We start from the raw sequence: 13,273 nt of genomic DNA, 5'->3' as shown, positions 1-13,273 counted from the left end.
TCTTTATTCATCCGTGGAGTCTCATTAGTGTTTAGTTTGTTCTTTCCTTTTAGCAGAATATATTTTTCCTGCTCCCTGTTGAACACCATTTTAAACGTTTCCCATTGTTATTTGACATCGTTGTTTGCCAATATTGTTGCCCTTTTTATCTTCCCAAGTTCTATTCTCAGCTACTCAAAATCAGTTTATCTCCAATCTAGTAACCTGGTTTTTGTCATACTTATGTCCTTCTCTTATCTTAAAGCATGTTATATTATGGTCACTGTTGCCTAGATGTTCCTCTACTTTTACTTCTCATTTGCTTTGGTTCATTCCCCATTACTAGATCCAATAGAATCCTCCCTTGTTGGGCTTTTTAGATATTGGGTTCGAAAGGAGTACTGTATACATTGTCTGAATTCCTTTCTCTTATCCCTTTTACCAACCTCTTCTGTCCAATTAATATCGGGGTAGTTGAAATCACCCATGATTATTATTCTATATTTTTTTTACTGATTTGTCTGCCCATCTGTTCATCTCCCTTTTAAAAATTATTGATGGAATCAGCTTCCACTACCTTTTCAAGTAGAGCATTCCAGATCCCAACAACTGAGTGAAAATAATTCTCCATCTTCGCTCTAGATGGTTTTAAATCTATGACCTGGTTATTGACCCGCTCGTCGGAGGGAATAGTTTTTCTTTCTCTACTCTATCAAAACCTCTTCTGAGATGCTTCAGAATTCTAAGGACTTTGGTTATTAAAGTGGGGGATGTTAAAAGGAGAGATTTTTTTGTAAAGGAAGGGGGACTTAAAAAAAAAAAAGGAAAACTTCTGAAGACATCAATACTTTCTCTCAGAATTTTATGAATGGTTACAAGTTAGTTCATTTGACTTGTATATATGACAGACAATCTCTTGTCACAAATGATTACTGGAATTGGTTGAATTATGAATACACTCAAACATGAAAGCTGAGAATAGGTAGCTGGCCATTTGGCAATTAATGACCGATGCTTTTAGATTTATTCTTCCCTCCTGCTCCACTTTTTAAAAAAAAAAATCTATATAGGGCCTAAAATTCCAGTCGGAGACTTCCTTCAGACAAACGCCTCCGACCCGAAGAATTTTTAATAAAATACTTGGTCCCGGATGCGCCTTCGATTCCGGTCAGAGGCCTTCATTCCATGCGTAGCGTATGGGTCGATGCCTTCCCCGTACGCACAAAAGAGCTGGAGTCATGCGGGCCTGGACCACCAATCACTGCAGTCTTATTGATAATGGGAACTCCGTTTCTCCGAGTTCCCATTATTGTCGATGAGAATAAACCCCTAAAACAAGAAACACGAATAAATTTTTTTTTAAATCTCAAGTATTTAAAATTAATTGAAATTAAAGTTAATGTTTTCAAAAAATATATTTTTTGGAATTTTTAAAAATGTTTTTTAATAGGGTTTAAAATAAACCTACCCTAATGGACAGGGTTTTTACTGTAAAAATGTGTATTTAAATTAAATGTTTGTTTTAAAACTCTTGCGCTATGTGCCTGCTTTTACCAGGCATAAGAGTTTGAAGGACATTCGTTGGGCAAATAGCCCAATCTCACCCGCGCGAAATATATTCAAAAGGGAGTTAGATGAAGTCCTTACTACTCGGGGGATCAAGGGGTATGGCGTGAAAGCAGGAAGTGGGTACTGAAGTTTCATGTTCAGCCATGAACTCGTTGAATGGCGGTGCAGGCTAGAAGGGCTGAATGGCCTGCTCCTGCACCTATTTTCTATGTTTCTATGTTTCTATGAATGTCTTTCTCCCAGAGAAATCTTGACCGATCAGAAAAGCCGTTTTTTGGCGCATACGCATTGCGCCCTGAAAACTGGCTTTTACAAGGCTTTTACAAGCCCAGTCCGTCCACACTTCGTACAGACCCGGTGAGGCCAGAATTTTAGTCCCTACAGATGACAAGAAATGTACTTCAAAATTATTCAAGACTGCTGAAGCAACAAAAAAAGCTGTGTTCTTCCATCAAAATGAATTGGAGAAAGCATTAAAACATTAGGATATTTATATTAATAAAGATGAATTATTTTTCTAAGAATGAATGAAACATTGGTTAAAGATAGTTGAGTCAAACTCTTTCAGTTAAAGTAAATGGAGTTGCAGTTATTTGTACTAAAGGATCAATATAGATGTTGAAATTAACTGTTCACCTGAATGTTCTGGTACTCACTGTGTATACACACTTGGAGGTAGCATTCGCAAGAATATGGGATTTGGGTGTCAGCTTCATTAAGTTGATAGCACTCTCACTTTTGAATCAAAAATTTGCAGATTTGAGACCCACTCCAGAATTTGAGCATGAATCCCTAGCTAATACTAAGCTAATAACCACACTACTGAGGGGGTGCTGTATTGTTAGAGATGTTATATTTTATATGAAACGATAATTGATGCCTCGTCTGCCTGTTCATGTGGACATAAAATATCCTATTCCTCTATTTGGAGAAGAGCAGTGAGTTCTCCCAGCATCTGGGATCATTCCTCTTTCAATCAGTGCTACGAGAAACTAACCACTAGCTGGTAATTTCTCTTATTTGCTATTTATGGGACATTGCTGTGTGCAATTTGGCTGCTGTGTTTCTCTTCATACAGTGACACTCTTCAAATGTAGTTCATTTAGATGTGTAGAGCTATGAGGCATCCTCGGGATGTACGGTTATATGTAAATACAAATTTTTATGTTGACTTGGAGGAGGTGGGATGGAAGGATATGGAAGCTGATAAACTAAATTTAAACATTTCGGCTGCTCTATGTATACAGTGCACTGTCAAGTCTGGTAATCAGTGGGCTGCTAATCCAGAGTAAATAAATATTATACTGATCGGACATAGGAGAGAAAAGGGGAAAACGTGAGGCTCTGTATTTGGTTTAAGACTATAAAGGAAAGGGATGAGGTTGGTAAAGTGCAGTGTAGTAGAATGTTGACATTTTGATGTAAATAACATAGAAACATAGAAAATAGGTGCAGGAGTAGGCCATTCGGCCCTTCGAGCCTGCACCGCCATTCAATAAGTTCATGGCTGAACATGCAACTTCAGTACCCCATTCCTGCTTTCTCGCCATACCCTTTGATCCCCCGAGTAGTAAGGACTACATCTAACTCCTTTTTGAATATATTTAGTGAATTGGCCTCAACAACTTTCTGTGGTAGAGAATTCCACAGGTGCACCACTCTCTGGGCGCATTTAACCTGTCCAGTCCCATCAGAATTTTATATGTTTCTATGAGATCCCCTCTCATCCTCCTAAACTACAGTGAATAAGAGTCTCTCCTCATGTCAGTCCTGCCATCCCAGGAATCAGTCTGGTGAACCTTCGCTGCACTCCCTCAATAGCAAGAACGTCCTTCCTCAGATTAGGAGACCAAAACAGAACACAATATTCCAGGTGAGGCCTCACCAAGGCCCTGTACAACTTAATTAAGACGTCCCTGCTCCTATACTCAAATCTCCTAGCTATGAAGGCCAACATACCATTTGCCTTCTTCACCGCCTGCTGTATCTGCATGCCAACTTTCAATGACTGATGTACCATGATACCCAGGTCTCGTTGCACCTCCCCTTTTCCTAATCTGCCGCCATTCAAATAATATTCTGCCTCCGTGTTTTTGCCCCCAAAGGGGATAACCTCACATTTATCCACATTATACTGCATCTGCCATGCATTTGCCCACTCGCCTAACCTGTCCAAGTCACCCTGCAGCTTCTTAGCGTCCTCCTCATAGCTCACACCGCCACCCAGCTTAGTGTCATCCGCAAACTTGGAGATATTACACTCAATTCCTTCATCTAAATCATTAATGTATATTGTAAATAAGCTGGGGTCCCAGCACTGAGCCCTGCAGCACCCCACTAGTCACTGCCTGCCATTCTGAAAAGGACCCGTTTATCTCTGCTTCCTGTCTGCCAACCAGTTCTCTATCCACGTCAGTACATTACCCCCAATACCATGTGCTTTAATATTGCACACCAATCTCTTGTGTGGAACGTGACCTGTTCCATTTTAATAAAGAAAAAATGCTTACTCACCTGTCACTTTGCCAGAATGGGGATCATCAAAAAAGGACATTTAGTAAAAGAGTCATTAGCTACATGTTTGGGAATGTAATAAAGTTACCCTGTTTGGGGCTAGTTTTTAACTAAGAATATGAAAGAATGGAAGTGGAAGTTTCCATACATCTAGTACCATACTCTCAGAAATACCTCGGCCACCCAACCTTCCCTCCCATCCCTATCTCGGCCCAGGCGTTTCCGGACTCGGGACTTCAGAAAGACGTTCCGAAGTCTGGAAATACGCAAATAACATTGCACTTAAGTTGGCAGTTTGATATAAACATAGAGAGGACTGCTGGGCCGGAGCAGCATGTACATGATAGCAAAGCGGTTTTGCAATCACTGATTTGTATTGACATTCCAGCTTTTAGGGAGGATACCACTGCCAGCTAAATAGGTATCAGCAGAAATGTTTAGAACTGCAATTGTACTGTTGCTCTAAAGTAGAACTAATTGCTATAATATATAGCAGTATAACAAAGCTGTTTAATGAAGTTGGCAATAAGAGTTCAGATCATTACTACATAATAAAATAGTAACTAGCTTGTTCAAACTTTCCCAATTCAAATACTTCAGCTTGTTTCAATTAAAGGGTGTAATAATAAATGTAAATGCACCTAATATTTGGTGTGATTCAGTTAATGGATAAAAATGAATCTGTTTAGCACAATGCTTCCAGCCTTTTTGAGAGGATCTGGATCCATATGGCACAGCAAATTATTGGGCTGTAATAAAAAATCTAAGCCCTGCATATACTAAAAATCAAAAACCCCTAAGCTTAAGCTTCTATACCTGTCATTATGAGGAATGTGGCAGCACAAATAGCAAAGAATAAAAATAGATTTTTTTTTGGATTGGAGGGATTTGGGTAGCTCAGTGTTCCAAGGATATGGAGTGTGACCTCTTTTCCATTTATATAAATGATTTGGACATGGACACAGACGAATAATAATTGGAGTTTGTGTATTTACGTTCTCCTTCTCTTCCCCACCCCAGAATGCAGCACTTCATTTCATCTGTCAGCTGCCCAATCTATTAACCTGTCGATGTCCTCCTGAAGCTTCTTGCAGTCGTCTTCACAATTAACCACACACTTGTGTCATGTGCAAATTTCGATATTGAATCCCCATTATTAAATCCTGATCATTTGCACATAGAGAGAAGAGCAATCATCCTAACACTGCCTCCTGAAGGACACCACTTTTAAATCATCCATTAACTGTTTCTGTCCTGTTTCTGACCAAATTCTTCTTACTGCCATTTCCCTTAATGTTATCAACATACTACCATGTGCCTTAATTTTATTAACAGCTTAATATGCAGCACCTTAAACACCATTTGAAAATAAATGTGGCTATTCAACCAAAGACTATAACATTATTTAAAGTGGAATTCGCCAAGTATTTGAAAAGGAAGAATATAAAAGGACAGGGAAATGGCATTCAAATACATAGCTCCAGTTGAAGAGTTGGCACCAACAGCTGTGATCAGCCAATTGGCACCCCCCCCCCCCCCCACCCCATGCTGTAATTTCTATGATTGTAACCAACATAACCAAATACGGTTTTTGTAGTGGAACCTGCAGTTTCTACACTCCAGTTAGCCACCAGAATTTTTGCTGGACTCAGCATTGCATAAAACCCTGAACATGTGCCCTCATCTTGCTGCCCCAATGTGTCTAAAAGTCTTGTTCTGGGTTTACTTCCTCGGTCTGCATCCTGCAAAAGGCCCACCGAGGCACTCGTCGTTGCCTCCTGGCGAGCAGCAACCCAAATTGCCCTATCTTACTCTCCTCAATCTATGCATCTGCTGCAAGCTAATTTTGCCAACCCCCTCCATGTGCTACTCTGCCCCTCTGGACTCAGCCAGTAAACTGGGTATCATCGGCCTTGTCCGCATTTCCCTTCAAAATGTACGTTCACTTGTAAATAAGGGCCTTGTCATCCATGATCTTATTGTGGATGATCAAATTGACAACATGGCATCGACAGAGACACGGTTGAGGGGTGATGACACCTTCCCCCTTAATGAAATTTCCCCATCTCGCTATACTTTCCACCATATTCCACACCCAAACCGCCGGTGGTGGTGTAGCCCTTGCATCTAAATTACACCTTGGTCTGTCTCCCTGCTCCTCCAGCAACTTCTCCTTCAAGCATCTAACCTTATTCCACCCCTCATGCCCCTCAAAATCCTTACTCTGTACTGCCCACCCAAATACCACACCACAATTTTCTCAATGCGATATCTTCTCTACTTTCTATCCTCTGACTTTACACCAGGTGACTTCTCATCTTTGGTAATTTTAACCTCCATCTCAACTCATCATGTTCTGTCTGCTCTGAGTTCACTGCCCACCTTTCCTCCCTTAATCTCTCCCTTCATGTCAACTCCCCCACCCATATACAGAGCCACCTCTTGGATGTGGTCTCGCTATCCCCTCTGTAACCATCACCGATAAGGCAATCTCTAACCATTTCCTTATCACTCATACCCTTTCCCCCTCCTAAACCCACTTCTTTTTGTATCTGCCCTGGGAAAAAAAACTCTCCCTCAAGTTCTCTACCACTGCACTTTCTAATTCCCAACTACTTAGCCTTTGAAGTCTGAGCTTACTGCCATTTCTCTGGTGCCGAAACACTCATCCATGCCTTTATCACTATATAAATATGTTGTCTCATTTGGTATCAGTGAAGTCCCCTGCTGAAGAGCCCTAGCTCAGCAAGTTAGTGCTCATAATTTCATCCCTTTTTTAAAAATTGGAGATTGGCTGTATTGCTTTCTTCTGCACTGCCTCTAGAATCTGGATGGCCACCTTGTGTCATGGTGACTTCAAATTACATTGTATATCAAATATTGCTGCCACCATGAGATTATTGTGTGTTTTAAATTTGGATATGCTTATATCATGTAGCTTAGGCCTGTTTTGGTAAGATCCTCTTTAAGCATTGTGCTGACATTACAGTTGCTTGAACATCTTTCAAGAGACAATGTAGGAGAAATTGCATAACATTTGACTGTCTAGTATTTTGTGCTGATTAGTTCAGGTTTGGAGTTGCCCTATATTGCCTGACTTAATTTAAGTGGCAAGTTGGCTCAGTGATAGTCTTCTCACTTCTGGGTCAGAAACTTGTCCCATGGCAGGACTTGAACATAAAAGTTCGGCTAAAAATTCAACACTGAAGGGGTGCTGCATTGTTAGAGGTGCAGTCTTTTTGCTGAGACATTGAAAATGTCTGCCTATTCTGGTGGACACAAATCCCATTGCTCTATTTGAAGAGCAGAGCTATTCTCCCAGTGTGCTGGACAGCATTTATGTTTTAACCAACATCATAAAACCAGTTAATTGGTCATTTATCTCATTGCTATGTGCAGGATTTTGGTGTGTGCAAATTGGCTACTGCGTTTGCCTACATTATAACGATGACTGCACTTCAAAAGTGATTAATTGGCTGTAATGCAATTTGAGACCCCCTGAAAGCATAAGGGGTTTGATTTTTGGGTGCTTTGCGACCTGGTTTTCGCCGTGATTCGACCCTTCGCGGCAAAAACACGGTTGCGATCCTCTGTTCCTTGTTTGCAAGCACCGCCGGGGAGAGCTGCGCCGGACATGTATCGACTCGAATGGTGTTACCGTCTGAGTTTCGGCATTCACCCGACCCTTACGCCACGCCCCGAACACCGACAGGTAAAACCTAGCATTGCAGCCCTGTTGGCAGCGGTAAATTGGAAAACCTGAAAAAAAGGCAAGTTAAAAGTTTTTATTTTATTTTTTGCAGCGATTTGATAGGTAACGGTCTTGGTAATGCTTTTTGAATTTTTTTTGAAAAAATAAATTTCCCCCCACTCCCAAGGCCCCTCTTGCAGTGCTCCCAGCCCCGCACTAAAGTTGTCGAGGATAGCGTTTTTGCATTGCGAATAATTGTTCAATGCCTCCCTTTGCGATGTGCTTCTGGCGCAGACACCCAAGTGCCAAACGTTAGGCCTTAAATCGGTAAAGCAGCGAAAAACTATAATTTTCAGGTATCACTTGCGTTTTCGCCCAAAAACCCGAAATTCAAGTCCATGAGATTATATGAATACAAGTTCATTTGTTCTTAAAATTAAAAGACCGTCAGAAGCAGGAAATGAGCATGAACAGTGCAGCATTGCAGAGTTCAAGGACTGGACAGGGTCTGCTTCAGTGTACGGTGGTACTAACAATATATTCACATACGCAATTGTATTCATTGGAAACGTAACAATAAAACAGTTTGCTGGATTGCAGCAACACCGCATAACTCAATTTCCAAGAATACGGTGTGTGTTTTGTAAATTTAACACTGCACTCAATATCATCAGATAAATTGTGCCCTTTCAGCATTCTTTAATTTGTTCGAAGTTTCGCATTCTCTAATAATACAGGTAGCTTGAGTAGGTTGGGCTTATACTCATTGGAGTTTAGAAGAGGTGATCTTGAAGTGTATAAGATTCTGAAGGGGCTCAACAAGGTAGATGCAGAGAGGATGTTTCCCCTCGTCGGGGAATCTAGAACTGGGGGCAGAGTTTCAGAAATAGGGGCTGCACATTTAAAACAGAAATGAGGAGGAATTTCTTCTCGGAGGGTTGTGAATCTTTGGAATTCTCTACCCCAGAGAGCTATAGAGGCTGTGTCATTGAATATATTTAAGGTGGAGATAGACAGATTTTTGAATGATGAGAGTCAAGGGTTATGGGGAGCAGGCAGGGAAGTGGAGTTGAGGCCAAGATCAGATCGGCCATGATTTTATTGAATGGCGGAGTAGGCTTGAGGGGCCAAATGGCCTATTTCTTATGTTCTTATAACTTGTTACTGAGGGTCACGTCTTTGAAAGAAGGTGAATTGCTTTTCAGGTCACTTTACTACGACTCATGGTCAGTTAACTGAGGAATCTCTGATAAGGACACCAGTGACTAAAGCTGGGGGTAGACAGAGTTTATAAACGAGAAGTTTTGCCAAGTGTAATTTTATAATTACACTTGGCATTGGATGGTATTGGATGGCCAGGTATGATTAGTGATTGATCAGTTGGTAATTTTGGTGGAATTCACTGTGTGTGACCCCACCAACTGTTTTTATTGCTGAAGTAGCATATTAAGTACTGGAAAAAAGTTAAAGGAAATTAAGATTTAAAAGAAAGAAATACTTGGATTTATATGGCGCCTTTCATGGCCACTGGACTTCTCGAAGCACTTTACAGCCAATTAAGTACTTTTGGCGTATAGTGACTGTTGTAATGTAGGAAATGTAATATAATGAGCACAATGCTTAGAGGAAATTTAATACAATAAGTCTTCCTTTCAGACCTTTCTCAGTCTTCTTGTTACACTTGGAGATCATTAGATAACTCGAATGAGTGAAACTGATCATGGGATATATACCAAATTTACTTTGAGAATGTGAAAAAGCATTTGTGAGCAAAACATTTTTTCACAATTGATTCTGATGTATCGAGCATTTCAGCTGCAGCCATTTCAAAGGCTAGAGTGTGAGCAGCACAGCAGTTTTTACAGTAGGAATGTATTTTAGTAAATATATGATCCACTGTGTTTTCATGTCTACATAATAGTAGCTAACTACAATTGAGCTTTGATTCGAACCCTTTCATAGTAAGATATTGTTTACTGAAACAGTTCAGTATATCAGAAGCTGACTCAACATTATTGGCCTTACTGAAACTATGTTTGAGCACAGTGATGGTAGTGTATGTTGAGGCACCCTCGGAACTGACAAAAGAATAATTAAATGAGCTTGTGCTTTTTGAAAGTCTGATTAGGAGCTAATTGGAAAAAAGATCACAGTCCTGTAACTCACTGTGCCTGTTAGTTGAACTGAGAGCTCACACTGTGCAGACACTAATTTAATGCTTTATGACTCAACATCAGTTTTTGATATGAGATCCATTACTGCTTATGGTCTAAATAGTGAAGAATTAGAACTGAGATTTTCACGAATCAGTGATTTAAATAGACTCGGTAGCTAATAAATCTGCAGGCCACAATCCTGGTGGAGTCAGCAGGAGAGATTCTAATTTGAGTTTTTGGGCTCCCACAACACTACGATCATGTCTCTGGTGCCTACCTACAAATGGGGGTGGGGGGGGGACATTGTTGCCCAGACTCCATGGTGCCCTTGGTCCGTCATGTAAGGGGACTGATCTAATCATTTATTTTAGAAAAGATAACTATTCAAGAGTCCAGGCTGCTGCCCTTTCTCGTGTAGCCTTGAACTCTCAGCATGGGGATGTCGTTGACCTTGTAATGCGTAGCAGAGGCTCTGCTTCCTTACAAGGCCAACTGCGAAATCCCAGAATCAGCAGAAAGGCTGTGCAACTTGGTCCCTGATGTTTTCTGGTCGGTTCTGCCAGGAACTCCAGAGGACCAATGTATTTAATTTACCTACATGGCTGAATTAAGATGCTCACATTTTTTTCACTAACCATTTTAGCTGTTCACACTATGAGTAAGTAGAAAAAAATAAAGGAAACATTTGCTTTTTCAGAACCTAAACCTATTTTGTTTCCTTTCAGGCTGATGATGATCCTGTCATGGGATTTCACCAGATATTTCTACTGAAAAGCATCAATGACGCTTGGGTCTGCACCAACGATGTCTTCAGACTAGCACTGCATAACTTTGGCTGAGACTTCTGCCTCAAGCACATCCCTACATCCACTCTTCTAGTCTGCTATTAATCACAATAACTGGATTCCAAATATCATACACAAGCGTGTACACAACAGTAAAATCTGCAACCTGCGTAGTCTCTAATCACAGTTTGCTTGAATTTAGCTATTTGTGCATGATGTTTGGAAAGATGTTAGTTTAGCTGACATGGGCAAGACAGTACCCCAGTGTGTGTTGTACCAGCATGCCTTAGAAGATAAGTCATACCACACTTCATTTTTTTTCTATGTACTGGTAAGTTGCTATAGCAATCCAAAGAACTGAAATAAATAACAGCAACTACCTGTCCAACTTTTTGATTTGTTCATACCTTTTGTTGACTGATGATACAATAAACCATGTACTTTTCTTAAGATGGAAATGGTTTCATTTGGTTTCCTGGCAGGTTTAAAGGTGTTTGTTATATAATATATATATTATATATATATATATTAAAAAATTGACACTCTAATTCAATTGGAGGATAAATTGCTGTTGGTATTGTTTGTGCTGGTGCAAAGGTTATGTTAACTTGTCTATCAAAGGGACAGTCATAACACAAGTGAACTCAAACATAGTTATTTGGGCTCTGCCTTGTATATCATGATCTAACTTTGTTTCAGTTCCACTGAAGAATACACTTGCCTCACTTGACAAATTGAGGTTATAAAAGAACAAGATGGTGACTTAAGTCTTTTATAGCTGTGATGCACAACATTCAACATGATGTGTAAACTTTGAATCATTTAAATCTACAATTTTATCCATGTCTGTATTTGAACTTGAGTCACATTACTTAAACTTTTCAAATTTTGAAGGTTTCAGTAAAACAAGCCAATACTTGGAAAATTAGGTTGGACTTGTTGGCGCTCATGCATTATATTTTAATTCTCCCTCTTTCTCCATTCCTCCTATCCGTGTGACTTCCTTCAGCTTGAAGGGCGGAGCAGTGTAAACTGACCTTCTCCATGACTGCTGCCAGTGCTGCACTGTGATCAGTTGGCAGTTGAGTTAGAAGTGGATAAAGATTGTCAGCTTTTCATCCCTAGAAATGCTTCACAGTTGTGGATTCCAATGCCATGCTACCCTAATATTTAAGCTAAAGACCACAAAGCTGGAAAACTAGTGGTGTATCTGTTAGGCTACTGCATTGTTTTTGTTTCTGAAATTGGTGATTTGAAAGAGATCCAAGTAACCTGTCAAAATTTTAAAAGGAAAATGGAGTCCATCCATTCAAATTAGACGTTATCACTTGGTACCAGAGCTGTAGATTATAATGCAAAAATTACTAGAAATGCAATAAGCATTTGTGAACAAAATAAAAACCAACACTCAAAGAATTATACGTGATTGTTACTGGTACAATTTGTCTTTTAAGAATGCTGGATTTTCTTTTCCTCTTAATATATTTAGCGTGCATAAGTTTGGCATTGCAGGTTTTGGGTTTTCTTTTGGGTAGTGATGCATGTTGGGAATACAGTTCAGTGTTTGCCAGGGGCACTCTGGTATCTCCCCCAAGTGGCCATGCATTGTGTAGGCAGAGGCATTGAGGGTTATCACAGGCCAACCCAATACTGTCCTCATCTAAATTCCAGAAATAATTAATTTCCAAGAGCAGTACTTGGATAGCTATTAGGAGTAGGATTTTCAATTCTCAGCCATGTCATGGTTTTAACCTGCGACCGTTTAGGTCTGTATCACTATGAAAGCTTTTCTTTTAGCTACAATATTTAAAAAGGATGTTTTTGACACTGGCTTCATTCACATTATGGGTTTTATGGGAACTGCATCTGTTCAGCCACTTGCACAGATATGCAATCTCAACAACTTGTAAAACTTCTTCACTTGATTTTAACAGGACAGTGTGATTTCTCGAAGAATGTGTTCCTTTTGAAACTGGGAATGCTAGTTTGTTTTGGAGCCAATATCCTTTTTCTCTGAACTTAAAGAATTAATCCCGAATAAATTCAATGTAGTGCAAAACCCAGTGGGATGGATACAATTCCTTTTTAGTATGGGTATCTGAAACTGAAAAGATAAAGAAGCAGTTCTAATAGATGAATGCTGGGGCAGTGATTCGAGTATTAAATCTGAGTCTTGTCACGGTGATAAATACTGTTATTTCTAAACATTTAAATAAAATTTGCAGACTGTTCCCACAGCTTGAACATCCTTGTGCAATTTTCTGGTAATGTTGTCAGTCGTACTGCAAAGTATTAACCCTCTTGTTTGTAGTGGTAAGAAGAGAGGCTTGGTGCTTCTGAACTTGCAAGCAACTGTCAAACTGTACAACATAGGTTAGAAAATGCAGTTACATTAACAAAATATGTAATACAAAGCAATGTGCTATGAGTTAGAATTTCTTAATTTTGATCAGACATATTACATAATGAAGTATTTAGGGGACTGTCCCAAACATAATTCTGAATGTAGATGTCCCAAGGTATCTAATATTTTGTGGACAATAATTTAGTGTCCCATATGAAGTTGTTTGGTTTTCCTA

General features: G+C 39.8%; 1 protein-coding gene across 5 annotated transcripts in view; it reads left to right on the top strand.

Annotated features, from left to right (window-relative positions):
- nutf2 (nuclear transport factor 2) overlaps positions 1 to 12,938 on the top strand; it is a 63,141-nt gene extending 50,203 nt beyond the window's left edge. For all 5 annotated transcript variants that reach the window (XM_070897940.1, XM_070897941.1, XM_070897943.1 and 2 more), the window contains one exon: positions 10,635 to 12,938. In XM_070897940.1, coding sequence (XP_070754041.1) covers positions 10,635 to 10,748 — 114 coding nt within the window. In that variant the 3' untranslated portion in view covers positions 10,749 to 12,938. The remainder of the gene's footprint in view (positions 1 to 10,634) is intronic.
- The last annotated feature ends 335 nt before the right edge of the window (positions 12,939 to 13,273 follow it).

Source organism: Pristiophorus japonicus, chromosome 13 (genome assembly GCF_044704955.1).
Source record: "Pristiophorus japonicus isolate sPriJap1 chromosome 13, sPriJap1.hap1, whole genome shotgun sequence".
NCBI lineage: Eukaryota > Metazoa > Chordata > Chondrichthyes > Pristiophoridae > Pristiophorus > Pristiophorus japonicus.
The sequence above is the reverse complement of the archived record's forward strand: the minus strand, read 5'-3'. Positions and strand labels throughout refer to the sequence as shown.